This window comes from the organism of the source record quoted next, unplaced genomic scaffold, assembly GCF_019419815.1.
Source record: "Pyrus x bretschneideri cultivar Hongxiangsu unplaced genomic scaffold, Pyrus_bretschneideri_v1 Contig21, whole genome shotgun sequence".
Lineage (NCBI taxonomy): Eukaryota > Viridiplantae > Streptophyta > Magnoliopsida > Rosales > Rosaceae > Pyrus > Pyrus x bretschneideri.
Genome location: NW_025999513.1, coordinates 3,173,349 through 3,194,679, shown reverse-complemented (window position 1 = coordinate 3,194,679; position 21,331 = coordinate 3,173,349). Strand labels below are relative to the sequence as shown.

Genomic DNA, 21,331 nt, shown 5'->3' with positions numbered 1-21,331 from the left:
GTGTGTGCCTATATGCTAATTTAATTTAACCACAAAAAAAAGCTGATTGGGAGATGTCATAAATCGGATGTGCAAATTTTTTGTAGGGACATAAATTGGTCAGATCGAATCTCAAATTGTACTTTGGAAGCTTGCTGGCTAATACGATACCATGTTAAGTAGGAATACCTAAAAGCAGGCTAGATTCAACATAGAACCATAAGAAAACGATAATAGTATTTATGACGTCATATTTCTAAGCCAATATATATATATATATATATATAAATAAATGATTTCTGGCAGCTTCATTGCATCTTGATCTTCTTCTTCACAAGGCGTGTTCATCGGATGTGAGGTGGTGATTATCTGTCATTCTCCTGGTGAAATTCTCAATCTTTCTCTCTCAATTAAGTGTTAATCATAGCTTTTAAACTGTTTTTCTTTCGCTCATCACATCCACACTCAGCTCATCATTCTCCAAATTAAACTCATTTTCTGGGTTTTTTTTTTCTTTCAAAACCAGCGACAAAACGCACTCACCCTGATCATAATCAGATTACGAAAATCATTAGAAAAAGTAATTGAAATTTGAAACATTTCAAGAATATACTCTTTAATCCTTTAGTTGATAACGTAGCAGTCGTTTCCTTATTTTTGCTAAATGATTGTGTTAGATTTTTCTGACTTTATTTTTTAATGAATATTTTTTTTTAATTCCATGAAGAATTAAAATTTATTGTAATTGTGGTTAGGAACAAATTTTAAGTATCAGGTGTGTTTTTGGTTGCAGTAATTGAAATTTGAAACATATTCAAGAAAATATTCTTTAATCTTTTTGTTGATAGCTTAGCGGTCCTTTCCTTATTTTTGCAAATGATTGTGTTAAATTTTTCTGACTTATTTTTTTTATTCCATGAAGAATTAAAATTTATTGTAATTGTGGTTAGGAATAAATTTTAAGTACCGGGTGTGTTTTTGGTTGCAGTAATCTGTAAAAGAAGCAAAATGGCAGTCGAGAAGGCCGGCATTGCCAAAGATGTTACTGAAGTAAGTTGTCGAATATCCGAGTTTTATGTGTACTAGAGTATGGTGTTTTCAATGGTTTGTTTATGTTCATGATGCCGGAAACATCTGTTTTGTTGTGTATAGTTAATTGGGAAAACCCCGTTGGTGTATCTGAACCAAATCGTGGAAGGTTGTGTTGCTCGAATCGCTGCCAAATTGGAAATGATGGAGCCCTGCTCCAGTGTAAAAGACAGGTATGTAGGCGTTTTAGTTGTATAGCTTACTACTTGATCATTTTCTTGTACAATTGCTGATTTCACGGAAGCTATACCTGAAAGTGTTGCAGTTTTGCTCCGATTTCTGTTGTGGTTCCTAATTATTGAAAAAACAATGCAGGATTGGCTATAGTATGATTGCAGATGCTGAGGCGAAGGGCCTTATCACGCCTGGGCAGGTTAGTTATTTAATAGGGAAACTTGCTGGGTAGGAGTGTAATGTTTTGAAGAATTTGTGCATGAAAGAGAGGACGCAACCACCTTCCTCGTTTACTGTTCTTGGTTTCTCCACTAGCAGGCATTTTATGTCTATTTCTAATGATGAAAAAGATGCAACTACACTTTCTCACGGAAGTTTTAGCTGAAAACATGAGTGAACTGTGATTGGAGAGGATTTTTTGCATTAGAAATGTTAGCAAAAATTTGATAATAGTCTACATTTAGTAAAACTACTAAAATTTTTGCTTTCACCAATATTACAAGCTTCCTATGCGATGTTGGTACAATGAAAGAAAGATGATATGGGATTTTTATTTGATGGGAACTATGATCTGACTGATTTTCATTGAATCTGACTTTGGTTGGATGGTGTTTTCTGAAGAGTGTCCTCATCGAGCCAACAAGTGGTAATACTGGGATAGGATTAGCTTTCATGGCAGCAGCTAAGCATTACAAACTTATCATTACAATGCCTGCTTCAATGAGTCTTGAAAGAAGAATCATCCTCCGGGCTTTTGGAGCTGAGTTGGTTCTCACAGATCCTGCAAAGGGCATGAAAGGGGCTGTTCAAAAGGCTGAAGAGATATTGGCAAAGACACCTAATGCCTACATTCTTCAGCAGTTTGAAAATCCGGCCAACCCTAAGGTATCTACTCAATCATCTATATCATATAAAGCTGACGCAACTTGAAGAAAAACAAAAGGTATATTGTGCTCGGAAAAAGTGATTTGATTTTTTTTATTGCAGATACATTATGAAACCACTGGACCAGAGATATGGGAAGGTTCAGGAGGGAAAGTAGATGCTTTTGTTTCTGGGATAGGTACAGGTGGAACTATAACAGGTGCAGGGAAGTTTCTAAAGGAGAAGAATCCTGACCTAAAGGTTAGCTCGCATCTTAAAGTTTAATCTAAATGGTTCTTAAGTATATTTATTTATGAGCTTCTTTTGAAGAAGACCTGAACAATAGTCTGTACTTTCTTCATATTTTGATGCTCTTTTACTTTGTCTTATTGTGTTCATTTTTATTTCTTAATGTTAGCTGTATGGTGTGGAACCGGTTGAAAGTCCTGTCCTAACTGGAGGAAAGCCTGGTGAGTTATACTGCAATGCTGCTCTGAGATTATTTGAATGCCTTGCATAATCCACGCCTGCAATCTATTTACTGGCCTTTTCACTAGTTTAGAGAAAAATTTGTTCGTAAGTTCATTTAAGATTTTCGGCCTTGCAAATGTAATTGGGTTTCTGATGGAGATAGGGCCGTAATAAACAGTTAGAGTACTGATCTCAGATGTGACTGGTAGCATAGAGAGGAGTTTCGTTGTGGGATACTCAGTTACTACTTCGGTGGAATGAGTCTTTTGCTTCTGTTACTGACAGAATGTTTTAAGACTCTATTTTCTGTAGCTTCTGGCTTGCAACTTTCAGTTGACTTCTGATTTATTAACTAGAAAGTTTGTTTGAGTGAAAATTGTTCCTAAACCCTAATTCTATCGTACATGGCGTACAAAATTTAGGTTTCCCTCATAAAGCACACTTATCTTATATGTTTATGATGGGCAATTCTAGTTTTTGCTTGCACGTTGTTGATGCTAATTATTATGCTCCTTCTAATGTAAAGGTCCACACAAGATCCAAGGAATAGGAGCTGGTTTTATCCCGGGTGTTTTGGAAGTCAATATCATCGATGAAGTCATTCAAGTAAGGCTCAAGGGTTTTTTTTTTTTTTTTTTTCTTAATTGATATAAATCGTTATATTGTTATTTGTGATACACTCATTTTTGGAAATGGAACTCAAGCCGGTTATTTTGTCTTTGGTAGTGTTTTGATGGACGAATGTATGAATGGCCAGCACTTCTGTGAGCTGGTGTAAACACGGCCATTGATTTTTCATATGGAATGCCTTTAACTCTGCAAAGAACTTTGGAAAAAACACAGCTTGTTAGTTTGTTTCTAACAGCTATTACTGCTTCCGGTTTATAAATCTGTGATGTGTTGCAGATATCAAGTGATGAAGCAATTGAAACTGCAAAGCGTCTCGCACATAAAGAGGGTTTGCTTGTAAGTTCTTAACCTAAAAAAAAAATCAGTAGTTAGTCAATCACCGTATTACAGCTTTTGCATTGAATTACAAGCGTCTGATTATCTGCTCCAGGTGGGAATATCATCTGGAGCTGCTGCCGCGGCTGCAATTAAAATTGCAAAGAGACCAGAAAATGCTGGAAAGCTCATTGTTGTAAGTTGGATCACTCCCTTTCAGTTACATAGACCTTGTATTAGCATTTTGTCCAACTCCTAGTATACGTCTATGCATTGCAGGTGATATTTCCAAGCTTTGGGGAGAGGTATCTCTCCTCTGTGTTGTTTGAGTCGGTGAGACGGGAAGCTGAAAGCATGACTTTCGAGCCCTGAGCTGATTCCTCGATTTCTGGCTGCTTCAAGTGTCGGCCAGTGGTTCGGAGTTGTTTCGCTTCTTGAGTTAAAACTAGGATAATCTGGTTGTGTTTTGAGCCCTGGTCCTGTTCTCTGGGGTTTGGCAGTTACAAATCCATTTTCTCATACCTTTTGTCTTTGCATCTGCAACGACTAAATTAACTTCTTAGTCGTATCATCACTTGTTTGTTCCTTCACAAAATAATTCTAAAGGCCTCCTTCTCGGCCTTCAATAAAATTAATTTCTTAGTAACAAAGGATATAAGGAATTTATTTAGTAAAGTGATTTCTGCACATGCTTAATTTTGCCCCTTAATAATTATTCGTTCGTGTTATTCAATCTAATGGCTAAGAGAATGTAGAGGTGAAAAAAGCGTGTACGATGTGGTGTTTAGTTGGCTTGACAATTCTCCCTCGCACTTTTTTTCATGTGTGAACGGTTAAAATTTAACTAAATCTTAGATCTCAACCGTTCATATGTACAACAACAAAACTTTATCCCAACCAAGTGGAGTTGATAGCACGAGGAATTGCATATCATCCGTTATGAGACTGGCTCTAGCTTGTCCTGCAGAAATACCAGGTGAGGATTAGCATGCAAGATGCTCTGGAAACACTCAATAAAATCATGATCAAGGATTGTGGATGATTCGAGTCTTAATTTTTCTTCTGTCTAGAAGTTTTCATCTCCACCATGTACAGTCACCAACGAGCTACTAGCCTGCAAGCAAGTAGAAATGGTTTTATCTCCGATACCTGACGGTATTGCTACCGGAGTTGCAGTTTCCCCTCGCACTTTAACGAGTGGTGTGGCCACATTCTATTTATAAACCTATTGAGAACAATGCAGTCACCACCCCTGCACTGTGGGATCCTTTAGACCGTCATATACGATAATTTCATCTAAATCTAGCTCTTCAATTGAACAATGTATCGCATACATTGATGCATACTAGAGAAACTCCAAACCACGATTCTATTCTCGTCTGACTCCAAGGTCCAGTCACGCCTCAGATCAAATGAAATCCTTGGACACCAAACAGAACACCCTGTTCAAGGAAGAAATAGTTTTACGTATATATTCTCAGAGCAGAAAATAACATCTCTTTTAATACTGTCGAAACCATCAGAGCCTACCTTTAAATTCTCTCCACAGCTCTGTCAAAAATAAGTTTATGTACGGTCTGTAGTAGCGGAACAATACCAACACATGGCAGCCACTTGCCCGTTAGGATACAGTACGTACAGGGGCTAAGGAACTGAAAATGTTGAAGGTCAACTCCAAAATTCAACCAACGTCAACTTCAAGTTTTAGGCCTCTTTGGTGTGTCTGAACTTTCAGGCTCAGCTTTGCGCTTTATTCCTAAGAAATGTTCAACCTGAGAAAAAAAGATAAGAATTATTGTTTCTATGGAAATGAATGAAAAAAAAGGGGAGAGAAAAGAACGGCAAAAATGAATGAACAGAGATATTCTACTACAAACTATCAGCACCTGCTACACGTAAGACAGTACTACTACATAATATATCATCTAGAAGAATTTTATATAGATCAACATCAAGAAACCAGGGCAAAGAACTGTACAAGTTCACTCACCTTTCTGTCACCAAGCATTGGGGTCAAGCTTCCCGGGAGATCCCTCTCAACTGTTGCAAAACCACTTCTGGGATCGCTAGTTTGCCTGGAAACATGAGAACAAAGGGGGGAAAAGGGTAAATCAATTGGGAATTCTAATGTTGAATAAGGACAGAAAGGATAAAGCAGGGAAGCATATACCACAGCTCATGTTTCTTATTCAATTCTTTAAGATATTCAGATAAGTGTTTAAAATTTCGAGAATTAATTGAGTCATTTCTTAAAAGTTGTTAATCACCATTTGAACATATGAATATCTCACATATACCAACTCCAAGCCTACTTTACTGATTTTCTTGTTTAAAGCTGTAGTAGTCGAATCCTACTGAAACTAGCAATAATTGATCCAAAACCAAAAACAAAATGAGTTGAATGAAATGATTGAAAAGCATACCCTGGTTTAACATGGCCACTGAGGACAAGATATGGTGTCTGCAAGCGAGCTTGAGTGTCCCTCATCCTCTCTGCAGACAGTGATGGCGTATCTGAACTCTTCATCTGCTTCAACTTTAGTTCTTCCTGGTATTGCTTCATGCGCTTTTCTTGCTTCATCTTTCCAGGTCCCTTCCCATGGAACTTATGAGAAAGTATCCTAAAGGCTTCCTTGGAAGTCAACTGGTGAAAACAAGGAATGCGTTAGCAGCACATAATAATAATACTACATGATCACCGATGAAGCAAAGATAAAAACATACAAAATAATGCATGCACCAAAGCTTCCCAAACCCAAAACTTCTTCGTGGAATAAGCACAAGAATATTCAAATTGAATGTAGCTAATATACTATCACTAATGAAACAAAGATCAGAACATACATATTCTTGCCTACTACTCAGCTTTTAAAGAGCAACACATCCAACCCTATAATTGAGCCCATGTAAAAGGCATAAGAAATTATCAAATGACCAAGGCTAATATAATATAACTCTATGACCAGATTCACCACAATGTAACCATGTCAAACCATAAAAACAAATTAACTGTAAAAGAACTGAACAGAAGTACTTACAGTTCGGCCAAATTCATCGATTCTCTCAATGCGAATATCCTTTTCCTGATAGACTTTAGGTGCACGAGTATCCTTTTGATGGCTGGAAGAGGATGAACGAGTATCCCTTTGTTCTTCCTTTTTTTGACGTGATGTATGGGTCTCCTTTAGCTGCTCCTCATAATCATCATCGACAATACCAAACAGTTTGCTCTTTTTCTTGTCCATGTTTCTACCACCCCAGTCAATACCTTCTTTAAGGGTTCCTCGATCTTTAAGTAGCTTCAGTACACCTGATAAGCCCTTCCCAACTGCAACTTCATGGATTGTTTCATCAGGAACTATCTCCTCCTTATCCTCATTCGCAGGTTGTTTGTCTTCACCCATATCGTTAACTTCAGTCCATCCACCAGGTTCATCCATTTTTTCTTCATGAGTTACTTCAGGTTCATCTTCTTGCATAAAAACATCTTCACTTTCAGGCTTGTGGGATTCTGAAAAGGTACAACAAAGGATAAAAGTCATTTCATTTTCTATAATCAAAACCTCCTTGAGAATAACATTGTAAAGCTTGCAGAAGGCTCACAACTTGACACACCATTAAACAAATTTAAAGCAGAAAAACAAAGATCTAATTGGCATGTAAAAAGTCGCAACATCATACCCCTCAACAGGACATTCATAATTAACGATCTGGAATTTGGTGGAATAGGAAGATGGCCACCTGCTAACTATAAGATGATGACCAGTATGACATGATGTCTAAGATGGGAAGGGAAGGACTCCCCATCCTCAGCCAATAGAAAATCAATTACACATTACCCCAAGGTTGAAAAAGCGAAAACACAATGATAGAAGATACCTTCATCAAGCTGGAGGCCCCAGACAAACTCTTCCATCTCGGTGAAGACAACCTTGTTATCCTGTGCCTCTCCAGTTGAGGGGATTTGCTCATCTGCAGTCTGACTGCTGGCAGTGGTGGTGGCAAGGAGAGCAACTGCTTGTGGACCAGATACAGCTTTTTCCTCCTCTTTCTTTTTAAGAGCCAATTTCCTTGCTTTCTCTAAGGATTTATACAGATCATCATTATCATCATCTGCGAAGACAGGAGTTTCATCTTCCTCTCGTTTAACAGAAAGAGTTTGTTCCAGTCGCAATGATTTAGATGCCTCATCTGCTCTAGCATAAGCCAACTGGTATGCACTATTTCTCCTTTCAGCTTCCAATCTTTCTTGCTCCTCTTTACTGGCACGCCTCTTTGCATCATTCCTAGAACCAAGGTCTTCAACACCCAACCCTGCAGATACTGCTTCTGCTTCAAGGGCATCTAAGTCTAGCTTCTCCCTCTTCCGCAAGGATTTCTTTTTCTTAGGTTTTTTAAACTGAAGCATTTCATCTTGAGTATAGAAATCAGATGTAATCTTCCCAGACATGTTGAGATCTTCAACGCGGTTCTTCGTGCGAGTACCCTGTATCCTCTTACGTAGCTAGCAGAAAGAAAAAAGGCAACTGTTATTCTTTTCATTTTCTTTTTTGTTTCTTTGCCTTTATCTAAAAGCAGTAAGATCACACCATAAACTTCAAAGGATCATAGCTCAAAAGATAGGGAACAAACCAAAAAGCAGAAAGCACCACCTATGAGAACACCAATTCAATTCACTGCACCAAATGCCCTGAAATCCTATTCTCTTTTTTTATTACCGCTCACAAAATTATGAAGAGAAAGAAAATAGTACCTCTTCAAGTTTCTTTTCTGCTTCGCCAGTAAAGCGTCCTCTTTCATCTAGAGTTAACCCCTGAAAATAAACATAAATTCACATATCACAATCATGTTCCAAGCTCAATGTTTCAAACTTATGTACATGAACAAGGGAAAACACTGGGTATAAACTGAACAGTAGGGGAAACCATGATATATTCACCTCATCTGGGGTTGTATCATCGTATTGCGGAAGCATTTTCTTCTCTGCAGCAGGGTCGTCATTAAACCTGATACACCATAACACATACATATAGTTAATACCAACCAGTGTGGGCAATGAGATATGTGGAAAAATTCCAGGTTATACTAGATGGCTAGAATAGACAATGTCACCCAACAATTAAGTTGCTTTTGGCAAATCAAAATTTTTATCACTTTATAATTATGGTTAACATACTTATCAACATAAACCACCGTTTTCTTCTTTGCTGCCTTGTAAGCCTCGTCTCGCTGCTTCTGCTCTCCAATTTCCACATTCTCAAGCATATCAATGTCTGTTACATTGAAACAAAAACCTCTATTAAACAATATAAAATTAAAACATCCATGCCTACAAGAGGCAATGGGCCCTGAGGGAAACAAAGTAACTCAAAATTTCTTTACCTTCATTAATGTCACCATCGGCCAGAATATTCTGATCTTTGAGTGTTAAAACAACTGCCCCGCCTTCCATTACTTTGTCAAGGCCATGAAGAACTTTAACACCAGCTAGATCATCTGTAAGCAGGTATTCAGAGTAAGGTGATATCAATCAACCAAGAAACACAGAAAAAGCGTCATAGATTCTAACTAAGTCATTCTGACATTATTGACAAGTCAACTGAAAAAGTGAACCAAACTCTAAAAAGTACTATCAACAATATTAGAGCCCACAACTTGCAACTGTTGGCTCATAGTTACAGATATAGAAACCATGTATCAAGAGCTGGTGCTATTGTCAGAATACTGAATCAACCCTCTAGAGGCATACAAACACAAGTCCTCAAGGTTGGTGTACTTTTTATTTTGTGCTCAGGTGTCAAACAAATTCTGTAACTCTACAAGTTCTACATAAAATATACATTCTACCTTAACCATAGCCCCACATATTATATGTGCTCAAATATAAAATGAAAAAACAACTAAATTCAAATTCCTGTTGATGTCCCAGAGACCCTTAGCTTCTATTCCGAATATTAAAAACATATCTCAAGTGAGAAGGAATCTTACGAGTGGGATCCTGGGCTGTCTCCTCATCTTCACTTTCTCCTTGACCAATATTGTCCTGAGAATAATCAAAATTATATGAATGGTAATTATAAAATCAACAAGCGTAAACACAAACAACAGGAACACTGTCAAACTGACCTGTTCCTCGAAAATCTTAGAAAGCTGTATAGCTTTCCGCTTTTCTGCATTCCTTTTCTCCTCGATCTTACGACTCCTACTAACCCATGCTAAAACCTCAGGAACATCTTCTGTTTTCTTCTTTAATCTCTCTTCCTTGGTCCTGAGAATAAAGCAAACCCAATATAACTCATTTGTAGCCAAAGCAAAGAAATATACACATGTTACATGGCAATGTCCTTAAAATAAGTGTTTAAATACATCTATGTATAGAAATCAATATAATTATATTGCCACCATCTGCAAGAATGTTACAATCTTTGATTGTTCAAATTAGATTCAAGTAGAACCCATGTAGTTGCAAAATTCAGAAAGAACAGACCCACTCTCCCATAACATCCATCATTCGGCTACATTCAAAATAAAAGGCAGCAAGTCCAGAAAAAAAGAATGCAAAAAATATAAAAAGGAACCATCATAAGTTGTAACCACAATTGTGTCAAGCACAAATAACTCCTAAGCAAACTGAACGACCATATTTATAACTGAAGTTGTGTGAAGGACAAAGTGACTCCAGAGAAAATTGCAGGCAATATCAGGATATAACTAGAATACCTACCAAAATCACAAGATACAATATACCAAGCAAAGTTGTCAATAAGTAATTGATAGTTGGTTCAAACTTCAAATAGAACACTGCTAACATACTACAATCACATTTCTCTTCAAGTGATGTCATTTACTTTGACACAATAAACCAAATGGATAACAATGAATTGTTTTCATCCTTTAGGAGATGTTGATTCTATTTTTTTTTTAATAAACAGCCAGTATGCTTTTGCATATTTAATTCTGCTTATTATTAACTTCGAAGCACATAGCCCAAGAATATTATGCATATTGTACGTCACAGACAAGTTCAGGTTGCCCATAAGATCACTTTATATGCTTGAATACTCCAACATCCAACTTCTTCGGTTCCCAACAAAGAGCAACGACATGCAATAATGCTTAATGCAAAATGGGAGATGGAGCGGAAATAATTCAAACAATGAAAAAGGTTGACAACATAAATAAAATATGGCATAAAGAGAACATAAATGAAGATGTACTTACTTCAAGATGCGTTCCTCAAGCTCCGATGCTGATAGATGTGTTCTGCTTGATAAGCTGTCAGTATGCCGTTCGTCCTCGGCATTATGGGAAACCTTCCCCTGCTTAAGAATGTCTTTATCCCTGTTGTCATCACCATTTAGCTTCGCTTTATCATCTCTTTCAAGGCTTCTCCTGCTTCCTCTGTCTCTTGATTTATCCTTATCTTGATCCAACTCCCTCTCTTTTTCCCTATACTTGTCTTTCACCCTCTCCCTATCGGTATCTTTATAGCTGTCCCTTCCTTTCTCTCGATCTTTAAGTTTTTCTCTCTCTTTTTCTCTTTCCTTTTCTTTTGCCTTGTCCCTTTCCTTTTCCCTTTCCCTGTCCTTATCCCTATTCCCCCTCTCTTTCTCTCGTCCTCGATCACTATCCTTCTCTACCTCTCTCTCCTTCTCCCATTCTTTTTCCTTCGCTCTATCCTTTCTATTTCTATCTTTCCCCCTATCATGCTCTTTTTCTCTATGACTCTCTTGATCATAATCTTTCTCCTTCACCTTATTATCTCTACTCTTATCCTTATACCGGTCATCTCTATCATCCTTACTCCTTTCCTTGCTATATACTCGATCCTTTTCCAACTCTTTAGATTCTTTCTCTCTTTCCTTTACAACATCACTCCTTGATCGTTCTCGGTCTATACTTCTATCATCCTTCTCTTCCCCTCGGCTACTCTTCTTCCTATCCTTGCTCCGGTGCCTGCTTGACTTATCATTCCTGTTCTCCTCTAAATCATCATATGTCCCTTCATCCCGGTGCTCTCTGGTCGGAGAGTCATCTCGATTGTACTCCACTTCCATAACCACGAAACTCCACCCCTGAAATTACAGAAAATCAAAGAAATCAAACCACATAAACAACCCAAATAACTTTGAAAACCAAACTACATTATAAATTCCAAAATATCAGGCGTCTTTGGTAAACTGATAATATAACGATGAAAAAGCATCAAACTTCGTCAACTTTACTTAAATTTTCGGGAAAAAAAAACACAATACGATATTCACATGAACATATGAAGATTCAAAAAACCTAATCAGCCAAATTAACTTATAGAATTTAACGAAAAAAATCAATGCTTAGAAAGAAACTGATACCTTATGAATGGTATTGGGGTTTGTTTGGCGGCAAGTATCGGCCGAGCTTCCGTCGCAATCTCAAATATCTCTAAGCTCCGTTTTGTGAACTTCGACTTGAATTTGTTTGATTTGGTGAATCGTTCAGAAATTTAACAACAATTGAGTTGCGAAATCCGGATTTGGATGGCGTCGACGGCGATTTCAGCGCTTGAATTTCCTGAATTTCAAAGCTATTTGGGAGCACGACAGTTGAGTGAGAATAACGGTGAAGTGGGAGGTCAGAGGTGTGGCGGATTTGGGTGGGTTCGAAAGCGGGGAAGTGCAACGAGTTGAACGTAGGAAGCATTCCCCTTTTAAACCGAAGGAGAATTCTCTACCTCTTAAGTCTTTCTGCCCTTCCTTCATGCTTCAACGATTAAATTATATTGACATTGATTTTTTTATAAAGATAATAAAACAAAAAATAATATGTAAGAGAAAAAAAATGGAAAGGAATAGGAATAGGAGGTTAACCTTCTCCTTTAAACCCAGCCTTTTCTCTTCCATTCTTTTTATTTTCGAGGAAAAAAGCTTGTTAAACTTTATTCAGACATGTCAAAATTTTTATTAATTATATTCAATCAATTCGACGGATAACAATTTAAAAAAAAAATATATATATATATATATATATATATATAAACAGTAAAATGCGTGGGCAGTGTCACCCTTTTTATAGGTCATTCAAATGGAAAAGGATCCTCTCTGAATTACTTCCTAATAATCCATCAAATCAGGAAATCTGTGTTATTGAAATTTGATCTAATGGTTGAAGTTATTATAATTTTTAAAGTGACCCCCTGTTTGTAGCCGTTGGATCAAATTTAAATGACACGGATTTCCTGATTTGGTGGATTAGGAGGAAGGGATCTGGAGAGGTGGGCTGGGTAAGTGTGCGTGTGCTGGGCCGTGGGTGCGTCTGGACTGGGTAAGTCCAGTTCACTCCATTTGTTCCACTGTCACATGTGGGCTTTACCACTAATTTTGGGCTAAATCTTGGCTGGTATTTGAGTTTTTTTTAGGTTCTAAAACTCAACCCAATTTTAGAACAAGGGTTGGAAAGAAGGGGGGAATAAAAGGGAAAATTTAGGACTTGCTCCAAGGGTTGGAGTTGGTCTCACATGTGGGCTTCACTACTAATTTTGGGCTAAATATTGGCTGGTATTTAAGTTTTTTTTAGGTTCTAACACAACCCAATTTTAGAACAAGGGTTGGAAAGATTTTTTTTTTTTTTTGGGGGGGGGGGGGGGGGGGGGTGTGTGTGTGGTAAATAAAAAGGAAAATTTAGGACTTGCTCCAAGGGTTGGAGTTGATCTCACAATGGGATTTGGGCTAAATCTTGGCTGGTATTTGAGTTTTTTTTGGGATTCTAACATTTAACCTAATTTTAGAACAAGGGTTGGAAAGAAATTTGGGGGGGGGGGGGGGGGAGGGGGGGGATGTTTGGGGTGGGGGGGGAATAGAAGGAAAAATTTAGGACTTACTCCAAGGGTTGGAATTCGTCTAAATAGTCGAGTTACTCTCCATGCCCACCAACTACTTAATAAAATGCCCCAAAGCGACGTTGCTCTTTTTATTGCATAACCAAATGGGAGATCAATGGTTGAATAATAGCATGATAGCTTACATTGAGAGTAATGTCTTTTTTTCCATTGAGAATGAAGTCATAATGTAGCGTTTGTGGACAATTATAACTTGTATTGTTATTTGTTCTATAAATTATGAATGATGGAACTATGATTTAAATCATATGTCTAGTTTGTGAACTTTTATATGTGATCCTCCGAATAACTGATTGAGAGAGTGTTTGGAAAATATAAAAGGGGAATGGTTTTATTTACTTAGAGATTTTATCTTATATTATTTTATTAAGATTTAAGGGTTTTTTATTTTTTGAACAATTGACATTATTTACACTAATGGGCTACCAATAATATAGTTCAAATTACCTTTCACTTAAAAGTTACACGTGAAGAAGAATACCACATACCGTAGTACTTAAGTTTGTTTATATTCAACAAATTTTAGGTTAAGGTTAACTATTCAGTTAGACTTGTAGGTTGTTCTCTATTAATACCTATATATAGGGAAGAATAAAGTGTGGAATTATGAAATATTTTGTTTAGCTTATATTTCTATTCCAGAACAGAAATAGAATGAGAAAAACAAGATAATACAAGCAGCATGGATACAAAATCAATACATCAAACTGCAGGAGCTGAAGACAGAATTAGTGATTTACCAGATGCATTTGTTTGGGCCTCTACATTGTCTAAAAGATGGAGAGATGTATGGACTTATGGAGATTTTTTTGAACCTCAATCGAAAATCTGAAGCGTATACTTTCGTTACGCAACTCATCTGTCATAAAAAAATTTCATCTTCATTGTAACTGTTTGTATTTTAGAGATGAAGTTCTCTTTATGCATGGTTGGATTTGCACTGCCATCAGGAGCAATGTTGTTCAACTTGATCTCTGTTTTTATGTTTTTGAACTTTATAACATCGGGAAGTTAGAGTTCACAATGCCTCAAAGCATTTTCACAAGCAAAACACGGTGGTTCTAAAGGTGGACTCAAATTGTATTACCCATGATTCCCCTGCATCAGTTTGTTTCCCAAGTCTCAAGTGCCTTTATGTTATAGCTCATACTTCTGCAAGTATTGCCTCACGCAGAAAGCTTGTCTCTAACTACCCCGTGTTTGGATTAATATTTAACATTGGGATTGGGCTTTATAATGATGAAGCCTAAGAATGCAAAAGCAATAGCCTTCAACCTAATAATAAAATAACAAGTAATTAAATAAATGAAGCCAATGTTAATAGCATACCTAAATTGTAACGAATGTGCTAAGACCATGTTAAATTCCACTTTTAACAATAAGCATCCTAATCTTTAAAAATTACAAAACTAAAGTAATTTACTCACAATAGTCTGAATGAGACACTAACAAATATAAATAATAGGGTAACAATTGTAATAAATACGTGTCTATCATAAAACCTATGTACTTTTCATTCCCCAAAGCCTACAAACCCTTGTAAACATAAAGAGAAGTGGTTGCAAGAAGTTCAACCTTGTCCGGGTCTCTTTTGTTTGTGTTAATATAAAGTAAATCTGTTGTTTAATGCATGTTTCATTGTGTTTTCAAATCATTTTCAACGATCTTTTGTTCAAACTTCACTTATGATCAATCTAGCTAAAGTATTGAACTTTAACTCCTTTAAAGTTAATTGTAATGGTTGGAATGGCCCTGAATCCCCCTCATCTTGAACATACAATATCATGAGTTAAAAGTCATTGTTTACAAGGCAAGAAAAAGAACTTTATACAGACTTAATTCATCTATGACAATCCATTGATAATCAAGAAGTCTAAGTAACTTGTGGCGCAAGTAATAAACTTAATTCACACTTATACAACAATCTGTTATACAAAGATAATAGTGGCATGATCAAATCTATGTTAGTCTTGATTGTGAGCCTCAAGGCCTAACAAATGCCCCACAAAAGACACTTTTTAAACTAACAGCAAACTCATATTATAGCACACCAAGTAACAAACCTTGCCTGACAGGCAAGAGCCCCGGGGAGCTATGTGAGGGACAGATCCGGCCCGAACACCCCATCCTTGAAGATTTGGAACTAAGGGGATATTTCCCAAAAGACGGCCAGGATTTGAACATCTCTACTCCTCAAATAACTCAGAGGTAGCGTTGGGCTATTCACTTCATTAGTAAAGAGAGTTTTCCAATGCTGAATACTTGTCTCTTGTAGCTCCTGATGAATATGATGATTGCAATTTGCCTGCATTTAATAATTTCTAATAAATGTGTTTGATTGCAAATTTCTAATAAACGTGTTCCACAGAGCACCTAATCTACAACATATTCGTCTCGACCTTAGTCTTGCAAATTGGAACAAAGAAGCGGGCAGTTCAATCCACCGGCTTTTGTGCATGTTTGTTTGTCTTTGCACCTCAAGACCATCATCTTGGAGGGATTCAAGGGACTTCCATATGCGATGGAACTGGCAAAGTATTTCTTGGCCAGAGATGCACAAGGTACTTTCCATGTTCAAAATTGGTTTAAAAATGACTTGTCATGGGGAATTTTGTTAGGTTTCAGGAATGACGAGTTCAAAATATCATCATCAATGGAGGTTTCATTTATTTTTGTGAGTATTTTCAATGGATATAATGTGGCGAAAGGTTATGCTAGTTGTATGCATATGAGTTTTTACATGTTAATTTTTTATGCAGCAACACTTGACTAATTATAGTTTGACATGTGTATAGACTTATCCTTCGTGTTTTTATTGAGTTACTGAATTTGAACATCACTTTGATTTCTTTTTGTGAACCTTTTAGATGGATATAATGCAATAAATAATCTATTTCATGTCCATGATCTTTTATGGTCATGACTTGGTTTTCTAACTACACTATTATATGATATGACCTAGGATATATCATTGGAGACGCTTAAATTCTTGATGAGCGCTATAAGAACATGAAAATATATTTGTAAATCTGAAACACGGTCACGTGACGTTATTATTTCTTTCAAATTTTAACACGTTGGTTTATTAATACACCCATAAGTATAACATATCGACTATATCATTTTCTCTCTTATTACAACACGTGAATGGTACACCGGGGTGACTCACGTCACCGTACTCATAAAACGTCCTATGAGTAACGGTGCTAATTGGAGTTGAAGATAGAAGAATGAAAATACAACAAATGTAAGTATGAAAGTGATAATTGAGTAAACTACACGGGGTATTTGTGCAATTAAGCCAAACAAACTAGTAAAATACTCGCTGTGCCGAACCGCATTTGAGCAGCTTTGCTTCGTCATTCGCTTCCTCCTTCTCTGCCACTCTCCCTGAAGTCTACAGAGCAACCGTCTTCTCAACAGTTTCTCCGCGCCACCACTCAGGTACGCTTTCTTCGCCATGGATGTTTATTTCGCCTTCTTCTCATTTGAAGTAGGATCATAAGGTTTCGAAACCTCTGATTTCTGTTAAATTTAATCAAAATTAATAACTGATTGGGTTTAACTGCGCCAAGAACACGGATTTTGTTTGGTGAACGTTTGTGTTGCCGTGATCTGAATAAGGAGAAAAGGGAGTGTTTGGGTAGCTACGATTTTGTGTTTAAGTTGGAATATTAGATGGTTATGACTTTTCAGTATCTGCAGGAATAGCCCTAAGTTTTATTGTTGTATTCGATTCGAACTCTGGTTCTGGATTCGGCCTTCTGAAACTGCATAAAGTAGACAAAGAAACAACATTTTTCGCATTAAACATTGGTAAGTATCACATTATATGTGAATTTATGAAAAACTATACAATCGACATCATAAAATTTCTTCAAGTTCTTGAAAAATTTAAAGATATTGAAAAACCAATGCGCGGTTATTGCATATATATGTTTTCTGAGCTTGTATAGAATTTGAAAATGGAATTCATACACCATTGTGGTGATATTTCGATCTACTTGTGATAGATTCCAGATTGCTAGTGGATTTTAGCTTATGTTTTTTTTGTTGGATTTCCCTGTTTATATATTGCACTGTGTCAATTTCAGTATGCATAGTTGGGCTTGGTATGTTCAGAAAAATCGTAGGACAGGGAGGGGAAATTTACTCTTCAAGAACAAAGTGCAGTTGTAACCTGCTTCTTTATTCCGGCTTCATTTTGATCTAGGTAGAGATATAGGAACAGCTAAGTAATTTCGATGCTTTTAGGTTTAGTAAAGAACTGTTTGTTAATAAATTGGTTGAACCAATTATTTTTGAAACATTTTTTATTCTGGTTATTATGTACAGCTTCAAATTCCAGTTCAAGATACTTTAGGGTTAAAGATAGACTCGACTAAAATTCCTAGTTAAGTTATTACCGGCAAACAAGTTCAAAGATCCAAAGTGTGTAACTCAATGTATCAAACATAGTAGTCATGCTCATCCAGGGCCATTGTTTGCCTTGATATGTAACATTTGGAAAAAATCATGTGGTCGAGGAGTTGCTAACAGCAGATTCTATGTATGTGCATATGTAGTGGAAGCATACTATAGAAGATTCACGGAATACATTGATTACTTAGATGTTTTCTCTTCAATAACTGCTGCCACATATTGTTTCCGTGAGATAACAACATTTGATCAAGGAGTTTATGATAAGTTGACAGCAGATTTTACGTATGTGTATATGTAGTGCAAGTGTGCTGGATATAGATTAGTCAACAATATAAAATTTGCCGTGGAGGGTTGCTGTCATTTTGCATCCTTAGTTGGGGATAGTCACACCAATTATAGTTGCAACTGGAACAAGACTCATATTAAATAAACTCACCGGTGGTCTATCATGTTAAAAAATTGTTACCCAGTTGTAACATTCTGTTTTAGCTTTGAGGTTAATTTTTCTCCCTTAACTAAATGCAGTCGGTTTTCATTACCCAAGGAGCATATGAACGTTGTGTATGACTAATGTAGATGCAGCTGCAATTTTAATGTGTGTTTCTTTTAATAAATTGTGTACATTACAATAACCAAGAAGCAGAAGCTATGGGGTTTCTGCTAAATGCGATATACTGTATGCCCTTTTGTTTTGATCTATCTTAGCTAGTGAAATTGTGTTTGCGTCTATTCTTCCTACTCTTGAATTTCGTTGCTCCATCATTTGTAGGGAATCATGGCCACTAGTAGAGCTGAAAGGGATCAAAAGGAATATGTAAATGAACAAGCTGTCGCAAATAAGTTTGCTGATATGAGGTCTGAGCTCAACCAAATCTACTCGAAAATTACTGAGCTAGAGATGGAAGCGAGCGAGCACTCACTGGTCATCAATGCCATCCAGCCACTTGATCCGTCCAGGCGATGCTACCGGATGATTGGAGGTGTTCTGGTGGAGAGAACTATCAAGGAGGTCCTGCCAGCTGTGCAGCGCAACAAAGAAGGTATTGAGGAGGTTATTGCCAGGTTGAATGAGGCATTGGAGAAGAAGAAAAAGGAAATCTCTGATTTTGAGGCTAAGTACAAGATCAGGATACGGAAGGAGCAGGGTGAGGAGAAGGATGATAGCGCTCGGAAAGAAGGGACTGCTCAGGGAGTCCTGGTTGGCCCTGCCGGTGGAAGCGGATGAATGATGAGGATTGTACTTTTAATGGTCTTCCACCACCCTTGTTTTGTTGTCTCGAACTTCTTAGATGTGTTTTTCAAGCGTATCAGGTGGTAGAATGGTTAGCAAATTACAATTATGGCACTGAATTATTGAGAGTATGTACATTGTACCCTATTTAACTATGCTTCTCTTTCTTTCGTAAGAATTTAAGGGCGAAAGCACAAAATTTTAAGGCGAAAGTATGAGTTTTTTATGTCGGTAATTTTAGTGAAGTTCTACTTTGGTTCATGTAGTTTCAATTATTGCAATTTAATCCATGTTAATTTGTTAATTGTTGCGGTGCAAGGACAGTAAGTAAATTCCGTCAATCTATGAATGAAACTAGCACTGCACGTTTAAATTATGCCGGAATAAAATTAAGCTTGTCCTCGAATTGCAACAATTAGTTAATTACACGAGTTAAATTATAACAATTAGTAAACTACACGAGTTAAATTGCGACGATTTGAACAAAAAAGCGCAAGGCAGACAAATCATGATTTAGTCAATTTTGAATAATCCAAATTATACAATGAATGCTATTGAGTATTTGATTCTCTCTTTCCATAAACACACCATATGGGCCGGGTCGGGTCTGCGGGCCCTTGAACCTAACATTCTCACATCTCTCACTCTCAGCTGAAAAAATCCTGAACCCCTCTCCCCGCGAAAACCTGATCGGAAAACTCAGCCAAAATGGCATTGACAGTGAGTAACACGACGCTGGAACCGGCAATGACCGCAAGAACCACCCCGGTGGTCCCCAACACCTTAGCGAAAGCCGGCCACTCGATCTCCCTTACTTCCTCCACCACTCCGCTCAAAAAGTCCCCATCTTTCTCCTCCTTCCTCTTCTGCATCGCCGCCTTGATCTCCTTCCCCAACTCGCTCAACTCGACGGGTTGACTCGCCGCCAATTCTCCTTCCGCGGCCGATTCTTTGTCTTGGGTGCTCACCGATTCGGCGCCGGACTCGGAATTCGCCTGGCCTTCGTCGACGGCTTTGAGAAATGATTGCCTTCTGTTCTTCTGTGTTACGGGCCGTCTGGGTTGGGATAGGGGAGTTGAGTGGCTACCGGCACATGGAGGTTTCAACCGTACGGATGAGTTCAGGTGACCGGATTTTGTGGGTGGCGGGAAAGGTGAGGTAACCGGGAACTGTACGAACATGCGTAGAGCCATGTTTTGGTGTTTCTGGGTGGTGGTACTGGTACCTGGTCAGACTGAATTTGGATGATGGTGGATTTTAGGGTTTTTTGGTTTTCTCATTTTTTTCACTAGGAATTTTAGGTTTGTGGGGTCCATAATGGGTACCTGTTTACTGGGTCGGGTCGTACTTGGGCTCTGTTTTGGAGCCCAGAGTTCAGTTTTTCTGTTCTATCCTGTTAAGCTGAGCCTTTCAGGCCCAAACTTTGGTCGCACGTCACACATTTTTTTGTGCATTACATGGAAGTTGAGCTTCAAAGGACTTGTGTTTACATTAACTTGATATCTTAACAGGTCACATTGTGTTAATTTGTAATTCAAGTCTGAATTCGATTAAAAGTAACCGGTGACACCACTCGATATGTGTTAATCATCAAGAAACATTTTATTTTAAAGATAAAACACCGAACAACAATCAACAAGAACAAAAAAAAAAAAAAAACAAAAAAAAATATCATGCACTATTGAAATTATTCGTATTTTCGAGATTCAAAAGTCAATAATAGTAGTTGCCGGGGTTGTGGGATTTGAATGGTAAAGTCTCACATAGAAGAAGGGTCAAACTGTGGAAGGACTTGTAAGAAATCGTATCACTTTTCACGAGTTGAAAGAGGCACCGCCCTTCAAGTTTTATCACCCTGCAACCTTTTCTGAACATTTATACGAGCCATGCATAACTCACTTCACAAACGCTTGTGCCGGCTTCGATTTGACGTGATACTGTAGCATATGCAACGTGAGAAGTGTCTTGATGCATGCAAACAAGATGCATGGCCTACAGGAGAAGCGACAGAAGATTTCCCATGCCATTTCCGACGAAAACCAAACGTACAATTATAGCCACGATTCATGAAACTGCAGGACATGTAAATAGCTTCCATCAGAGTCAGACAACAAAAAAAAAAAGTAAAGGATATTGAAGCAAATTCAAGTTTTGTCAGATACGTTGCTGTATTTGAATGGAAGTGCATCCTCCATTGGCATAGCCTCCAACAGTCCCTCTCTCCTCTCTCTCCGTGTGGCAGTGCTAGATGTTTAAATAAGAGTAATACAAACTACTTT

General features: G+C 37.5%; 4 protein-coding genes across 6 annotated transcripts; 2 read left to right on the top strand and 2 right to left on the bottom strand.

The window, feature by feature from the left end:
• The first annotated feature begins 217 nt into the window (after positions 1-217).
• On the top strand, positions 218-4,211 carry LOC103959225 (cysteine synthase). Of its 2 annotated transcripts, XM_009371571.2 has the most exons (11): positions 221-362; positions 968-1,029; positions 1,132-1,241; positions 1,384-1,441; positions 1,864-2,127; positions 2,230-2,367; positions 2,525-2,576; positions 3,104-3,183; positions 3,484-3,543; positions 3,638-3,718; positions 3,802-4,211. In XM_009371571.2, the coding sequence occupies exons 2-11, from the start codon at positions 988-990 to the stop codon at positions 3,892-3,894; spliced, it is 978 nt and encodes a 325-aa protein (XP_009369846.1). In that variant the 5' UTR covers positions 221-362; positions 968-987; the 3' UTR covers positions 3,895-4,211. The 2 variants fall into 2 exon arrangements, with proteins under 2 accessions (XP_048440594.1, XP_009369846.1); XM_048584637.1 differs by lacking the exons at positions 3,638-3,718; positions 3,802-4,211 and having other exon boundaries at positions 218-362; positions 3,304-3,527.
• A 63-nt stretch (positions 4,212-4,274) lies between these two features.
• Positions 4,275-12,256, bottom strand: LOC103959226 (SART-1 family protein DOT2). Its single transcript, XM_048584636.1, has 14 exons — positions 11,877-12,256; positions 10,744-11,597; positions 9,649-9,790; positions 9,511-9,565; positions 8,905-9,018; positions 8,699-8,795; positions 8,462-8,528; positions 8,276-8,335; positions 7,402-8,026; positions 6,561-7,033; positions 5,946-6,166; positions 5,513-5,597; positions 5,053-5,294; positions 4,275-4,964 (listed from the first exon to the last, which is right to left on the bottom strand). The coding sequence occupies exons 2-13, from the start codon at positions 11,577-11,579 to the stop codon at positions 5,220-5,222; spliced, it is 2,850 nt and encodes a 949-aa protein (XP_048440593.1). The 5' UTR covers positions 11,580-11,597; positions 11,877-12,256; the 3' UTR covers positions 4,275-4,964; positions 5,053-5,219.
• Positions 12,257-16,686: 4,430 nt separating this feature from the next.
• Positions 16,687-19,264, top strand: LOC103937659 (probable prefoldin subunit 2). 2 transcript variants are annotated; one of them, XM_018645083.2, is made up of 3 exons: positions 16,699-16,843; positions 17,105-17,215; positions 18,591-19,264. In XM_018645083.2, exon 3 carries the CDS (start codon positions 18,597-18,599, stop codon positions 19,044-19,046), a length of 450 nt encoding a protein of 149 aa, XP_018500599.2. In that variant the 5' UTR covers positions 16,699-16,843; positions 17,105-17,215; positions 18,591-18,596; the 3' UTR covers positions 19,047-19,264. The 2 variants fall into 2 exon arrangements, with proteins under 2 accessions (XP_009345884.2, XP_018500599.2); XM_009347609.3 differs by lacking the exon at positions 17,105-17,215 and having other exon boundaries at positions 16,687-16,843.
• A 288-nt stretch (positions 19,265-19,552) lies between these two features.
• On the bottom strand, positions 19,553-20,416 carry LOC103937658 (preprotein translocase subunit SECE1-like). Its single transcript, XM_009347608.3, has one exon. The coding sequence runs from the start codon at positions 20,243-20,245 to the stop codon at positions 19,700-19,702; it is 546 nt and encodes a 181-aa protein (XP_009345883.2). The 5' UTR covers positions 20,246-20,416; the 3' UTR covers positions 19,553-19,699.
• Positions 20,417-21,331: the final 915 nt, after the last annotated feature.